Source organism: Polypterus senegalus, chromosome 12 (genome assembly GCF_016835505.1).
Source record: "Polypterus senegalus isolate Bchr_013 chromosome 12, ASM1683550v1, whole genome shotgun sequence".
Taxonomy (NCBI): Eukaryota; Metazoa; Chordata; class Cladistia; order Polypteriformes; family Polypteridae; genus Polypterus; species Polypterus senegalus.
This window is the reverse complement of record NC_053165.1, coordinates 144207826-144223955: the sequence shown is the minus strand read 5'-3', so window position 1 is coordinate 144223955 and position 16130 is coordinate 144207826. Positions and strand designations below refer to the sequence as shown.

The 16130-nt window shown below is 39.6% G+C and overlaps 1 protein-coding gene across 1 annotated transcript in view; it reads right to left on the bottom strand.

Annotated features, from left to right (window-relative positions):
- Positions 1–9089: 9089 nt before the first annotated feature.
- Positions 9090–16130, bottom strand: part of LOC120541786 — a 44136-nt gene continuing 37095 nt past the window's right edge. Inside the window, exons 7-8 of the mRNA XM_039773717.1 lie at positions 14117–14182; positions 9090–9309 (exon numbers count right to left, since the gene is read on the bottom strand). Of these exons, the coding sequence (XP_039629651.1) occupies positions 14153–14182 (30 nt within the window). The 3' untranslated portion in view covers positions 9090–9309; positions 14117–14152. The remainder of the gene's footprint in view (positions 9310–14116; positions 14183–16130) is intronic.

Sequence of the window (16130 nt, the reverse complement as noted above, 5' to 3'; positions counted from 1 at the left end):
GAGTCAAGTCCCAGGTGTTCCCTGCCTGGATTTTAGATGTTCTCCTGGTGGTTTTCTCCAGTTTGCTTCAGTTTCTGCCCAAAGTCATGCTTATCAGGTGATCTGGTGATGCAATATTGACACCAGTGTATGTGTGTGCACATATTGTTCCCTGCGATGAGCTGGCTCCCCATCCAGGGATTGCTCCTGTCTAGCGAACTAAGGTTGCTGGGATGGGCATGACCCTGCATGCAGTTGGAATAATCAAACATGTATAATGAAGATTTTTCAATGTTCCTTCAAAGTTTTGAAGAATCGTTGGTCTAAGTTTGCAGCTGGTTTTACAGTCCACGTTTATCTTGTGGCGATAGGCCATGTGGAGAAAGAAAATGGGAAGATATAGGGAGTAGAAATCGGTAAGTTTTATAGAGACAGAATGGTTGCAATTAAGAAAGCCCACCAAGAAGGAAACCCAACACGAAATCATGCAAACTACAGGCAGGGTACACCAGGGACATGACCCCCTTACTGAGAGGCAGCAGCTCTACCACTGAATCACCAATTTAGATGAAGTTAACAATTTATCTTTAAAATGTGCAATATATGCTTTAAATAATTTCATCATGAAAATAATACCAAGGTTTAGCTCGCTGAATATTGGAAATCCTGTAATATCATGAAGTTAATGTTATTTTGTGTGGCAATCGCTGCATGTGGCTCCTTTCAGGGCAACAGGAACCCCGTTTAAGAAGCACATGGTGATTGTAGACTAGGCCGGGGAGCACTTAGAATAACGTGCTGCTTTAATTACAATAGGCTTTGCGAAACTCTAGTAAATTAAATATCGATTTTATGATGAAGTTTTCGACGTTCTACTTTAATCGTGAAATAAACTACAAGATCAAAGTGGAAATTTCGAGATCAAGACGAAATTTCGTCTTTAATGCCGAAATAAACTACGAGATTAATCTCGAAGTTCTCGCTTTAAAGATGAAATTTCGAATTTTCATCACGAAATACAACTTTTATTTTCCTCACTATGTCCCTAATTTTTTGTCTTCTCTGTGGCCCTAATACTCTTCCGCAGATTTCACAGCTTCGAGACTAGAACGAATTCAGTTAAAATATTGCTTAGCTACAGTGTGCTTGGGATGATCTGCCGTCAAATTAAAATTGCACTTTACTTACCAAACACTTGAAGTGTGACACTTCCACTCGCAGTCACTCCCTCAGTAGTTATGATGCTCACGCTGTACTGTCCCGAGTCACGTAGTGTCAGTCTGAAGAGCGACAGAGATCCTGTCATTGTGTTCAGATGGGCTCTCCCTTCATACCCCACTCCGTATGAAACTGCACCACCCACACAAATCACCACATTGTTAGTATTGTTTAACGTCCAGGTCACCGCCTGTAACACGGCATTTGAAGGATTAGGTGAAAAGTTTATTGTCACATCGCCGCCTACTCGTCCGAAAACGGGGCTTGTGGGAGTGGTGAGAGTCAAACTGGAGCAGCCTGTGGGAAAGGAAAAAAAGGAAGATTTAAAATGTTTTTAAGTTGGCACAGTGTGACTAAAGTGTAATTGGAGCACATGGATCAATTATAAACGTCTTCTTACTTGAATGGAGAGACACGGACAGAACAACACAGACGGCGGCTTTTATTCGCAGCTCCATCTCGGACTGGCAGCGGTGACTTCTAACAAGTGAAATCAACACAGCAGGAAGGGAAGTGGAAAAACACGGAAGAGTCAACATCAGATCTGAAAAAATGCGGACGTTTTTAATTCGGTGTTTTTGTATGTAGTATATTTAGTTGCGAATATAAGGTTTTCTGTTTTTGTGTGTTTAGTTTAAAAGGGCTCCAAGTGCGAGCGATGTGATTAGAATTGGGCTTGCCGAAAACGACTGTTATTATTATTATTATTATTATTATTATTATTATTATTATTATTATTATAGTCGTGCGATATTAAAGGCTCTGTATAAATTAGACTGAATGGAGAAATTAAAGTTTGAACTGTAGTCATAACATTCTCAGAATCGGTCAATGACTAATAAACGTAAAAAGGTGTTCTTTAAACCGTTTTTAAATACACGTAAAAATATCTACCGTTTCAGAGTTAATTTAATAATTTCGGCAATTGGTTCTTTGTGACAGTTTTGGTAAGGTGTGATCATCTTAGTTAAGATTACTTGATGAACGACACGGTGGTTTAGGGGGACTTTATTTTAAAAGTGGTGCTTAACGTGTATTAGATTTAGTGAAGAGTTGGAACACAGTGTATTTACAAGGGTGAAAAAAATAACGATTAAATGAAAACTACAAAAACGACAATATGGACAAACAAACCAATTGTACCTTTCACTTTTTTTCCTAGAACATTGGATTGATACCGGGCGGCACGGTGGCGCAGTGGGTACCGCTGCTGCATCGCAGTAAGGAGACCTGGGTTCGCTTCCCTGGTCCTCCCTGCTTGGAGTTTGCATGTTCTCCCCGTGTCTGCATGGGTTTCCTCTGGGTACTCCGGTTTCCTCCCAAAGACATGCAGGTTAGGTGCATTGACGATTCTAAAATTGTCCCGGGGGCGCGTGTGGGCTGGCGCCCTGGGGTTTGTTTCCTGCCTTGCACCCTGTGTTGGCTGGGATTGGCACCAGCAGACCAAGCACACACTAGGGACAATTTTAGAATCGCCAATGCACCTTATCTGCATGTCTTTGAACTGTGGGAGGAAACCGGAGTACCCAGAGGAAACCCACGCACTCACAGGGAGAACATGTAAACTCCACAGATTTTTTTCATGCTTCCTTTATGCCACCATCTAGGCTCCAGATGTGTCATGTATTGAATGTGCACACCTATATTTTTTACACAGTTTTATGCATAGCATACTTGTGATTAACTGACTTTACAGTTTTATAGTCAGAATTAGGTCTCTAATTCTGATCAGGTCACCTGCACACACACAAAATTAAACATACTGGTGCTTTAATGGCATTTTACTGAGTTGTGTGGTTCCTCCTAGAACCATTGGTTGATAAAGAAGTATTTTATTCTGGGAGGAGTTTTTAAAATATGAAAAAAATATGAAGATCTTTGGGGTTTGAAACAGTTATGTGCACAAAACAGAAATCTTTCATTAATAGAAGGCTACCAAGCAGGATATGATAGATCAAGAAAGCCTGCAGTTAGCTTGTGTCATATGCAGCAAGAGTCCTTTTAAAATCAGGAAACTGTTTGGTATTTCACAGATCTGTAATCATCTCTTCCTGGGTATGAATTGAATCTGTTATGGATTAAAAGAAAGAAGTTCTTTCTAGAACCTTCATGTGGCTGTTCTGTTAAAAAAGTTCTTAATGAGAGAGGGGGTGATTAAAATCCCTTTATCTTTATAACAGCTAACATTTTATTTTAAATTCTAATTCTTTCTTTTTGTATATTAGTATTTAAGTTGTCCACTTCAGCAGCACACATAAAGATGTATATTTATCATTATGAAGAATCTGAAGAAATTTAAGTTTGTTCTTCTTCTTGTCTCTAATTTTTAAAGTAGAAGTTTATCTATACCTCAGTAAAGTCTGAATTTAGCATTATTTGTGTAGTTAAGGAAATACTATTTAGGAAAGACATATATAAAGCTCTGCGGTTGGCTGGTGCCCTGCCCGGGGTTTGTTTCCTGCCTTGCGCCCCGTGTTGGCTCAGATTGGCTCCGCAGACCCCCCGTGACCCTGTAGTTAGGGTATAGTAGGTTGGATAATGGATGGATATATAAAGCTATTTCATTTTAGACAAGAAAATATGTAAAGGAGAAGATGCAGATAATTAGTTCCTGAAGATGATCAGCTGAGTCACACGTGCCATACTGGGACACTTTGAAATTCATAGTGGTGTGTAAACACTTTGTTAAATGCTGGACACCCCTTTTGCATAGCAATTATAATTTAAAGAGACAGCAAATGTTCAAAAGCAACCTTCACAAAGAGTTGTGGTGTACAAAGATAACTGATAAAAGAAAAACATGACATTAAGAAATTAACTGTGAATAGTTATGCTATGATGAAATGAGAGACAGTTAAAGATAATTTGTGTTGATGTAAGGAAAAAAAAAAAAATATGGAACATATTGGAACAAATGTCTTCACTTTCCATCAACCCCATTTGCGCAAGTACAATATAAAGAAACACAGGATTCAGTCATTCCTCTATAATCATCCCATATTATTATAGTTTCTTTATGATAGTGGTAGTAGGAGTGGATGGAGCCTCACTTTGAATAAGAATCTTAGAGGGTAGGCTCACTTATTACGCACCATTCACACACATGTCTATACACAAAGAAATTAGCTTTAAAACACTAACACACCAAAATGAAATCACATTTCCCATTTCCTTTTGTATTGACAGATTTGTACACATATAGTTGGTGTGTGTGTTTTTTCATAACAAAGTCATCATGAATGTTAAACACTGCAAAATAAAGTATCATGTTATCACTAGGTTTGTAAAGGTAGAAAATAATAAATCTTTGAAGATTTATCCTTGCTTAGTCAATGTTTTTTTTAGATTCAGTAAATTATATACCACAGTCAAGAGGTGAGGCAAAGAATCTGATCATGGCAGAATATCTTGTAAAAATGACCCAAGTTTTGACCATCTTTTAATCATCATGACAGAAAAAACAATTGCCTCTAAAGAACAGTTTAATAAACAATTGAAAATTGATGGTGAGATGTCTTGGGGGATTAACTATGTGTCAATTGAGTCATTCTTAACAAATAATTAAATATGAAGAAAAAAACACTTTATGTAACCTCAGTACCTACAGACTGCCCTTTATGCCACTGCAGCTTTTATGCACACTCTTCAAACAGTCTGTGCAATGAATTGAAATTATCCCAACACTTCTATGGCACATGCCACACAGGTATGTACTCACCTCTTCCATGCCAACACTTTGCCTTTTAGTTGTTTCTCCGGTATGAAACCAAATTGTATTTTACTTTCACCTCCAGTAATACCTGATTGTTTTCTCTAGCACTTTCTTAACCAACTATTCCAAAAGCTTGACTGCTAGATACGAAACACATGTTATGCTTAAATTTCTTTTTTATGTCTTTTTTGTTCATGTTTGATTAATTTATTGCAATGACTATATCAACAATATATCAATATGATTACATAAATATATAATCAATTACAGTTGTCAATTTTGCATTCTCTATTTTATTTTATTTATTTATTATTTTGTTTCTGTGTGATTAATTTTGTTCTACTACTTCCTTATATTTTGTGGGCGGACTCGTAAGGGGAGGGGCCACTTCTTGCATCACTGCTAGGGACTGCCCCCAGTCCATAAAAGGCAGGTAAGAAAGTGAGATTGTTGTGATTCATTGAGTGAGTTTATTGGATAGGGAAAGTATTGTTGTATTTTCATTGGTTTAAATTTTCTGTTTTTTTGACTATTTGTGCTGTGCTTTTTGACTGTTGTATTGGATTTTGTTTTTGAGAGTTGTTCACTTTACAACTGCTATTCTGGTAACTCCTTTTTCCTCTTTTGAACATTTTATATTACTTTGTCTTTTGTTAATACAAACTCTCTTTTAAAAAATTCTTTGCTTCATTTACAAGCTGGGGTTTTACAGTCATCCTACTTCTTGTGGGGCTTGGCCCCTATTTTAAGAGATTCCTTATGATTTTTGAACTTGTGCCTATATTTAACATGCATCTCAGAGTATGCAAATTTAGTCCTACTCTTATAATAGGAGTAAAAGTATTTTATCATTTTTTTGTTTAATTTATAAAACTTCTCCTAAGTTCGCCAGGATTTAGAAGAGCTCATGCTTTGTCCTAATCTATAAGAATTATATCGTGGTGCACGTTAAAATAGTAAGGGTTACAGTTAGTCTTAGACCATGAAGGAGTTAATTAAGAAAGGTCACAATTGATTTTAGCATAAAAGTGAAGCCTCTCTGCTCTTTTACTTGTTTTGTTTTGAATTTCTGTGGATCAAGAACATTGTGTTCTTTGAAGGAGGTGAGCTAACGAGCAGCTAGATTTTGTTTCAGGAACAGAGATGCTGGGTCTTTTGCCTGAAATAAATTAAACAAGTTTTGCTTAGCATTTAAGGCTTAATTATGGGAACACTATAAGCAAGATTTCATATTAGCGTGTATACATTTATGTCAAATGTGCATTTAAATGTATATGCTTGTGGCTCTTTAAGAACAATAATAATAAAGTTACAAAAGAGTATACAACAATAGTTTTAAACTATGTAAGAATTAAATGTTAAGGAACCTGTACTTTTATTTGAATTAGTCAAGAGGCACAATGCCAAGCTGTCTGCAGCTTAGCCATTTTCAGTGAAGCTGCATGCTGCCGCCTAATTGGCACGGCTATTTATTATGTCAGCCTTAAGAGATGCTAGTGCAATGAGTAAATACAGTACAGTATTCATTTAATTGTTAATTAAGCAGTCCAGTTTTCACAGATTGGTTCAACTGAGTCCAAAATATTGGGGAGAACTAATTAACCAAAGGCCTCAATTTCTAACAGCTCAGGATTAGGGAGGACTGATTAGGTGATGCTCACCTCCAGGTGGCAAATACGTCTTGTGAGCCAAAGGGATTTTAATGAAGAAACAAATAGTGATGGGTGAATTGTTATGGGAAAGTCTATGACGGCAGGATTTTATTATGAGAAAAGGTGCTGAATGAGGTCATTATTATTAGAAACCCTGCAAAGCAGATGATGGGAAACTGTGTGAAGAGGGGATATTTTGTGATAAGAATTGTAATAAAACTGAAGCTCACAGAATGCTCGGGGCTCAATTCATCTGAACTGGGACCGTGTGTGCATCACGTAATAAAGCTTTATTCTGCTGTCTGTCCTGAGATTCTGAGTGCCTTCTTTGGGGCTGAGGGTGCCTGTTCTGCCTAATTTATTTTAAACAGATTTCTTGGTGACACCCGACGTTGATAGAAGATGGCTAAGAGCTGATCCAAGGGCTGGCCACCTGAACAGAGTGTAAGCAATACTTTTTCGCTGTAAAAATGTTTGTGTCAGTTCCACAGAGATCTTGCCCCTCCAATGGAGAAGTGGTAAGAGGCCTTTCTAAAAAGAACAGTATAGAGCAGAGAAAGGGACCGGCACGCAGAATTAAGGTAAAATCGGCTGCGCTGCGCTGTAGTAAACAGTATTAGCTGCTGTGAAATCACGTGACTGACTGAGTGTGAGTGTATGCGTGCAAAGCCTGTGCTTTAGGGACTGACGGATACTGCTCTGTCTCCTGGGGCCACATGTATAAACGATGCGTACGCACAGAATTGTTGCGTAAGAACGTTTCCACGTTCAAATCGTGATGTATAAAACCTAAACTTGGCGTAAAGCTACGCACATTTCCACGGTACCTCATACCCTGTCATACGCAAGTACAGTTGCAGACTGGCGGCACCCAGCGTCAAAGCAGTGCTACTGTTCCTGTGTGGTTACCCTTTCTTTCTTATATCTACATTCCTGACACGGCTTTATAAATACACTGAAACTAACTGCATATTGTTTATTAGTGTAATGCATCTGATTGTAATTAACCTGTAACAATATAATGGTCCAGGGAACAGCCATAGTATTCTAAATATCATAACTGCTTTAGCGTTGTTACTCTCACTACACCATCTTCTTCTTTTTCTTCTTTCAGCTGGTCCCGTTAAGGGTTGGAACAGCGGATCATCTTTTTCCATATTACTCTCACTGCACCACTTGGAGTATTTTAATCACTGTATCTGAGTGGGGAATCACAGCAGCAGCTGATCGGAAAGAGAATTATCGGTATACAGCATCAAGCATACGCTGCCTCAGCCACAGCAAAATGTTTCAAAGCCTTTCCTGTACGGACCTCGCGGTTCAGAAACAGTTTCATCCCAAGAACAATAAACACACTCAATTAATTGCTCCTTGTAGAACTGTTTGTACTTGTAAGTACAATTACCCCACTGTAAACTTGCACTACAGTTATAATATTGCACAACCTGCACCACTTTATAAATAATGATGACAATATCATTTTCAAAATGAAATGCAGCAAAAATATGTTGATTATATTATACAGATAAAACTTTAACTTCATTTAAATAATCTATATTGTTAACAATTAAACATGTGAGGACACGGTGCCGCAGCAATAGCAAGTTCACGTATTGTTCCTGGGGTCCTCAATCACAGTACTGGAGAGCTAGTCTCCCAATTAGAAGACAGTCCATGCTGATAATGAAACTTGGTTTTAAAGTATTTAGCTTGTTAATGCTTGCATTCATCCAAGAGAAATTTTAATTGCACTTTAGAGTTTCATTCTGTTAGAACATTATTCATGTATTTTGTCGCCCAGAGTAGATTTAATCTTAATGGTCCTTCCAATTCCCATCTCATTCATTTCTAAACATTTTTATCACATATACTCCATGGTAAGCACATTAGCTGCTGGTTTATTGGTTATCTGCATCTCATTATTAACTAATGTCTGATTAAGAAAACAGGCAACAATTAAAACTTAAATGCAGCTGCTAAAATCTAAAATAGGTAATTAAGGGTTCTGAATGGTAACAGGGAAGAGAAATTAAGCCCAAAAACATATTGCTTTAGTAGTAAATAAAAGGGTTATAATTAAGAAATTGGTTAAAGTGAAAACCTGCAGCCATAACAGACCTCCAGGACTGTAACTGAGGACCTCTGATCTACAAAGTAACTAAAATCTGTCTTTGATGAATAAAGGCACTAAAGGCATTGAGTTAAACACCAGCTTTCATTATCAGCAAGGACTGAGTTCAAATTAGTACACTGGCTGGAATGAACACCCGTAGCCACTGTGACCCTCCTGGGTTACATGTTAACTAGATTATTAGGACTGCATTATTCCACTTAAGGAATATAGCTAAAGATAGAGTTCTTGTAACTTTACAAGATGCTGAAAAATGAATTCATACTTTTGTTTTCAGTCAACTAAATTATTGTAATGCACTCCTAACATGAGTACCTAAGAAAGACATCAATTGACTGCAATTAGTGCAGAATGCAGCAGAATCTTAACCATAAAAAGAAAATTTGAGCATATGTCTTCAGTTTTATTGTTGTTACATTGGTTACCCGTGTTATCATATTCTACATCGATAAAAACAAGTACTAATCCCCACTATTCTCAGCAGTTTTTTTGTTTCCTCAGTGGTGAAAATCTGCACCACCACCACCTGATCAAAGCACCATGAAACCCCATGTGATGATGGAATGAAGACGGGTGTGTCAGCTGTCCACGAGACCGACATCATTGAATCATCTAACCTGGAAACAAGAAAAATGAATTAAGCATACTTATATTAGGTAGAGAATCATCAATTTCTAAGGGGCAAGGTAGTAACTGTTGTCTGTGAAAGTGAATGTACATTTCCACTGTTTATGTGGTATTCACTACCAGATTATTTGTATCGTAAGCATTACCATACAGCTTTTCAATTTTTTCTCTGAATTGCTCATCTGAAAAAAATAAAACTCCAAGAATTCTGCAAGAGTTTAAAAAAATAGAAATAAAATCCCTGCTCTGTGCCCCAGTTAATACAAACTACAGTTATTACATTAAAAATCCAGTTACCCTTTATTCTCTCAGAATATGGAACCAATGTAGGAAGCACTTTAAGACAGAGAAGCTTTCATCTGTTGCATCTCAACATAACAGCCACCTTTTTCCACCCTCTCAAACATATACACTAATCAATGTTTGGAAAATGTATGGGATTTAAACACTTAGAGACTTGTACATACATAATGTCTTCGCATCCTATGAAAAATTATGCTTCAAATACAACTTGTCATTAACACAATTCTTGCACTACTTTCAAAATACACACTTTGCTAAACAGAACCTGCTCAGCTTTCCTCACCTTCCACCTTGTTCAATTCCAGAAGAATTATTGATCAGTCTAGAAGACTTATATAGTATCTCCACATTTAATAAAAATATTTGAAAGTCTCTTCCATTCAGTGACCCCAGAGTACATTGGGGAAAGGATTTGTCACTTAGTATTTCAGAAAAGGAGTGGAAGGCAGCTATGTGCAGAAAACACTCGAGCTCCATATGTGCAAATCATTCAGTCATTTGACTTAAAATATTTTATTGAGTGCATTTATCTTGTTTAAAATTGTCCAAAATGTTTCCTGGGCAAGATTCAACCTGTGAACATTGTAATCGAGCTGCAGCATCACTAGGCCACATGTTCTGGGCATGCATCAAATTAGCATCATTGTGGACCAAAATCTCTAAATGCTTTTCAGACAGGCTTCGTGTCACAATCCCTCCTAACCCATTAACAGCTGTGTTTGGTGGGCTCCCTGACAGGCTTAAAATGGAGAAGGACAAACAAACTGTAATTTCCTTTACTACAGTACTAGCATGTAGACTTATCTTGCTCAACTGGAAGAATCCCACCCCACCACTCTTAATTCAGTGGACAACCGATGTTGTATACTATTTGAAATTAGAAAAAATCAAATTCCCACTTAGAATTCAAAACTTTTTTTTAAAATATGACAAGAACTAATCAATAACATTTTATAATATGTTTCCATTTCGGTGAAAAGGACCCTTCTTTTCTTGGTCCTCTTTCTCTGGGGGGATTGGGGGTTTCAAATGTTGATTACATTTGTTGAATTTGAATTGACTGTATGGAATATCATCTCTTTCTAATTGAAATCAATAAAAAAATTTTAAAAACTGAAGTTTGAAATTATTGCTCTGAAGTAGATGACGAAGATGATGAGGATAAACATACAATATGTAACTTGTAAATTGTTGAAACAAATACTTTTATTTTCAAAGTTAAACCAGCATTACAAATCTGTAATGTTCAGATGTGGGTGGCCCTGCAAAATATAAAAACCATAAATTTTGGTGGATTGGATATAAACCTTTTCCAATAGACAAACAATATTTGAAAATCTATTTCAATTTAAAAACAGCTTTTAGAAAAAAACAAATGAAATTAATTGTTTTAAAAAGCTGGCATATGAAGTATCCCTCTGTGGCCTGATATAAAAAGAAGCACATCACACACAAACAGCAGTTGGATTACTGATTCCAAACCTGATCTTCAAGGTATCCTAAAACAAAGTTTCTAAGCTCCTTGGACCCCTAACATATAGGAAGTAATGTGTTCTGCCAAATCAAGTCAAGTCAAGTCAAGTTGGGGAGCATGCACTGGTACAGTGCGTTGCCGCACCCCCTACACAGCGAAACAACTCTGGATCCCAGTTTGCAACCCCCAGGCCAGGCAGACACGCGGTCCAGTTCCGCCCTCCAGAAATGATCCTCTATCTGCCGCAGCCAGGTGTTATGTGGGTGACCCCTTGGCCTGGTCCAGCCACTCGGGTCCCCAACAATGAGGATCTTTCGAGTTGGATCATCACAGATCATGTGGCGGGGAAACACGCCACATGGCCTTAGTGCCGTAACTGACGCTCCCTCACAATGCAGGTATTGTGCGTCATTCGGGACTCCATGAGCAACCGCTCATTCAACACAAAGTCAAACCAATGGTACCCAAGGATTTTCCGGAGAGACACAGTACCAAAGGAGTCCAGTCTTCATCTCAGGTCACTGGATAGTGTCCATGTCTCGCAACCATATAGCAAGACAGGAAGCACCAGGAAACTAACGACTTGGACCTTCTTCCTTTTGCATAGATATCAGGAGTGCCACACACCCCTTTCCAGTGACCACCTGACCCCCCATGCTCTCCCAATCCGTCTACTGACTTCATAGGAAGAGTCACCAGAGACATGAATTTCACTGCCAAGGTAAGTAAACCTCTCAACAAGGTCAACACTCTCTCCGCAAACAGACACACTGCTGATGGCTGTGCCCAAGTGGTCATTAAAGATCTGGATCTTGGTTTTTATTCAGGACACTCGCAAGCCCAGACACTCAGACTCCTCACTCAGTCTCTTGAGTGTCCTGATCAGAGCCTCCATTGACTCTGTGAAGATCACAGCATCATCAGCAAAGTCAAGATCTATGAATTTTCTTCACCAACAGATGCCCTACAGCCACTGGACTTGGGAATCCATTCTGGGATTCTCGGGAATTAAACTGCTGTAATTCCCAGGAGAACGGGAACAGCCAAGCTCGCATATATAGCGTGTAAAAATCGATCAAGAAATAACAGAGTTATAGTTGAAAACAATTAAGTGGCACAGTTTTTTGGCCCACGATGTAGTGTGTTACCGATTAATTCAGTCAACAACAGACCAGCAGCTGTCAGTCTCCCGGCTCCCATTAAGACTGAGCACAGTGGACTGGGAGGAGTCTGCACTCTGCAGCTCACGAATGCCAGGACGGGGCAGACTTCATTGATGTCTGTGGTACGTGCTGTTGACAGAACAGGCTGGTGTCAAGTTTCCAAATGGAGCAGAGCTCGGTTCCAGTCAGCTGTCTGAACATCAGTTGTTTGTGTTGAAAGCCTCGTATGAATGGCTGAGTTTGTCGAGTTTAAAAACGATGGAGATTGATACCATTTTTTGCGCGACTGTGCCGCCTACTTCAGTGGAGGCAGAGTGTGCTTTCTCAGCGGCTGGCGTACTCTGCACAAAGGTGCGCTCTCACCTGGATGACTGCATGCTCGATACGTTGTTCTTTTTACGCTCTTATTACCACAATTAACTAGATACATGTACTTATGTGACAGCATGAACTGCTTGTAGTTAAGGTTAGTCTTTTATTGGTGTCAACATATTGCAGTAGTTTTATTAAAAATAAGTGTTGCTCATTCTGAAACCATTCACATGTGAGATGCCCGTGCACTGTGTCATTTCCAGGAGACCGGGATTCCCAAGAATGACATGCAGGATTCCCATATTCCCGGGAATGGATAAACCCGTCCGGGAATGGATTCCCTACGCTGGACCCCACGACCTTGCCCAACACCCAGTCCATACAAGCATTGAACAGAGTAGGAGCAAGAACACACCCCTGACGAACCCCAGAATCAACTGGGAAAATTGCAGAGGTCCTGCCTCCACTCTGCACAGCACTAACTGTACCAATGTACAGGCCAGCCATGATACCAGCAACCTCGAGGGGTCCCGTGAACCCTCAGGATGTTCCACAGGTCAGCTTGATCAACTAAGTCGAACGCTTTGCGAAAATTGACAAAGGCTGCAAAGAAACTCTGCCGATATTCGTGTTTGCAGTCCATGAGAACCCTCAGTGCCAGGATGCGGTCGATGGTAGACCTCCTAGGCATAAAACCAGACTCTTCCGGTCGCTGGTAGGTGAACAAGTGATCACTGATCCTTTTGAGGACGACACAAGCAAGGACCTTACCCGGCACCGAGAGCAGTGTTATCCCCTTGTAGTTGCTGCAATCCAGTCGATCACCCTTCCCTTTCCAGATAGGGACGACAAATCCCATTTTCCAGTCAGCTGGGATGATGCCAGTCTCCCAATTGGAAGCAAAGATTGCTTGCAATGCCAAGAGGACAGCCTTACCACCAGCCTGGAGAAGTTCACCCTGGATGCCAAAGATCCCTGCAGCCTTAGCCCAGGTCCCTCCCCAAGCTGGTTCACCACCTGTGCAATCTCAGTGAGATTGGGTGGTTCACAGCTAAATGGAGGATCAGCCTCAAGAACCGTGGACCAAGAGATATCCAATGTCCTAGCCGGAAGATCAGCTTTGAACAACTGCTCAAAGTAGCCAGTCCAGTGGGTCATAACTGTAGTGTCATCCGTAAGGACCCTTCCATCAGCTGCCCTGACTGCGATGACTTTTGCCCAAATGTTAAACACATATTTTTAAAATGGCCTTTAATTTTCTAGTCACTAAAGCATCAATTAGTAAGACAAAGATGGTTGTTTAAAGAATTGCAGGCAATGAAAACTCATGAAGCTGGAATGGAAGAAACCATGAATGTGAGTCATTTCACTTTGCTAAGATTTAAATGTGTGTTTCAGCTTTAGAAAAAATATCTGATAATTGTGGCTTTAAATATTTACAAACATAATAATAAATCATAGAACTGTTGCATTTTTCAAATAAATACAACTGAAGGAGCTGTCCAGTGATCACAAATGACTGTCCAAATATAAACATTTCTCCACCTTATGTTGAGCTGGCATTTTTCCTTGGAGGGAGTGTTAGATTGACTGCCGTCTAGGCTGCAGACCCTGTGAAAGATGAAAATCATTGTTAATAAAGTATTCCTAAAATCAATTTCTGTACGGGTTTTCAAGAGATTAGAGTGTTGGACACTTGAAACTATAAAAAGAGTGTTAACATATACAGTATATTTAGAAAGGGAGGAAAAACTTACTTTGTCATTTTTGTTTAATGTCATTTCTTTCCATCTTTTTGTTTTCAGACTGTTCCAGATCAGTGTGATTAATAATGGAAGTATCTTTAAGGCAATACTGCACACAAAAGATTTTTTTGTATGTTACTTACCCCATATTCCATATTGTTTATAGTTGTGGATGAGAAAAATTGTTACCCTAATGTTTTCTTGCAGAAAACCAAGCTACAGGGGATTCACAAAACAGTGTGTTTCTTCATGCCACTCCCAAGCCCAGATAAATGGGGAAGATTATGTCAGGAAAGGCATCCAGTGTAAAATTTTGCCAAATTAATATGCAGACAACAACACAAATTTCCAAACCAGATCGGTCAAGCCCTGGGTAAACAACCACCGCCACCAGTACTGTTAGCCAAAAGGGTGCTGGCAGAAATTGGGATACTTACTCTTGGCCAAAAAAGGAGAAGAAGAGGCGGGAAACATTTCTGGAGGCAGGAGGAGAGGACGAAGGTAAAGAGAGTCGAACTGAGAGTAGGAACTTTGAATGTTGGCAGTATGACTGGTAAAGGAAGAGAGTTAGAAGATATGATGGAGAGAAGGAAGGTTGATGTGTTGTGTGTGTAAGACGGGGTCAAATGGATTCAAACTGTTTTATCATGGTGTGGATGGTAGGAGAAATGGGGTAGGGGTTACTCTGAAGGAACAGTATATCAAGAGTGTTTTGGAGGTGAAAAGAGTGTGTGATGATGAATGTTGTTAGTGCAAATGCTCCACAAGTTGGGTGTGCAATGGATGAGAAAGAAGATTTTTGGAGTGAGTTGGATGAAGTGATGCACAGTGTACGTAAGGGACAGAAAGTAGTGATTAGAGCGGATTTCAATGGACATGTTGGTGAAGTGAACAGGGGAGACGAGGAGGTGATGGGTAAGTATGGTGTCAAGGAACGGAATGAGGAAGGTCAGATGATAGTGGATTTTGCCAAAAGGATGGACATGGCTGTGGTGAATACGTATTTTAAGAGGAGGGAGGAACATAGGGTGATGTACAAGAGTGGATGAACATGCATACAGGTAGATTACATCCTACGAAGAAGAGCCAATCTGAAGGAGATTGAAGACGGAAAAATGGTGGCAGGGGAAAGTGTAGTTAAGCAGCATAAGATTGATGTTTGAGATCAAGAAGAGGAAGAGAGTGAGGGCAGAGCCAAGGATCAAATAGTGGAAGTTGAAAAAGGAAGACTGCAAGGTTGAGTTTAGGGAGGAGGTAAGACTGGCACTGGGTGGCAATGAAGAGTTACCAGACAGCTGGGCAACTACAGAAGAAGTTGTAAGGGTGACAGCAAGAAGGGTGCTTAGCGTGACATCTGGACAGAGGAAGGAGGAAAAGGAAACCTGGTGGTGGAATGGGAAAGTTCAGGAGAGTATACAGAGAAAAAGGATAGTGAAGAAGAAGTGGGATAGTGAGAGAGATGCAGAAAGTAGACAACAATACAAGGAGATAAGGTGGAAGGAGAAGAGAAAGGTGTCGAAGGCTAAAGAAAAGGCGTATAATGAGTTATATGAGAGGCTGGACACTAAGGAGGGAGAAAAGGACCTTTGCCGATTGGCTAGACAGAGGGACCGAAAGATGTGCAGCAGGTTAGGGTCATAAAGGATAAAGATGGAAACACTGATCCACAATACTCACAAGCGAGGTGAGTGTTTTGAGCAGGTGGAAAGAGTTCTTTGAGAGGGTGATGAATGAAGAGAACGAGAGAGAGAAGGTTGGATGATGTGGAGTTAGTGAATCAGGAAGTGCAATGGATTAGCAAGGAGGAAATAAGG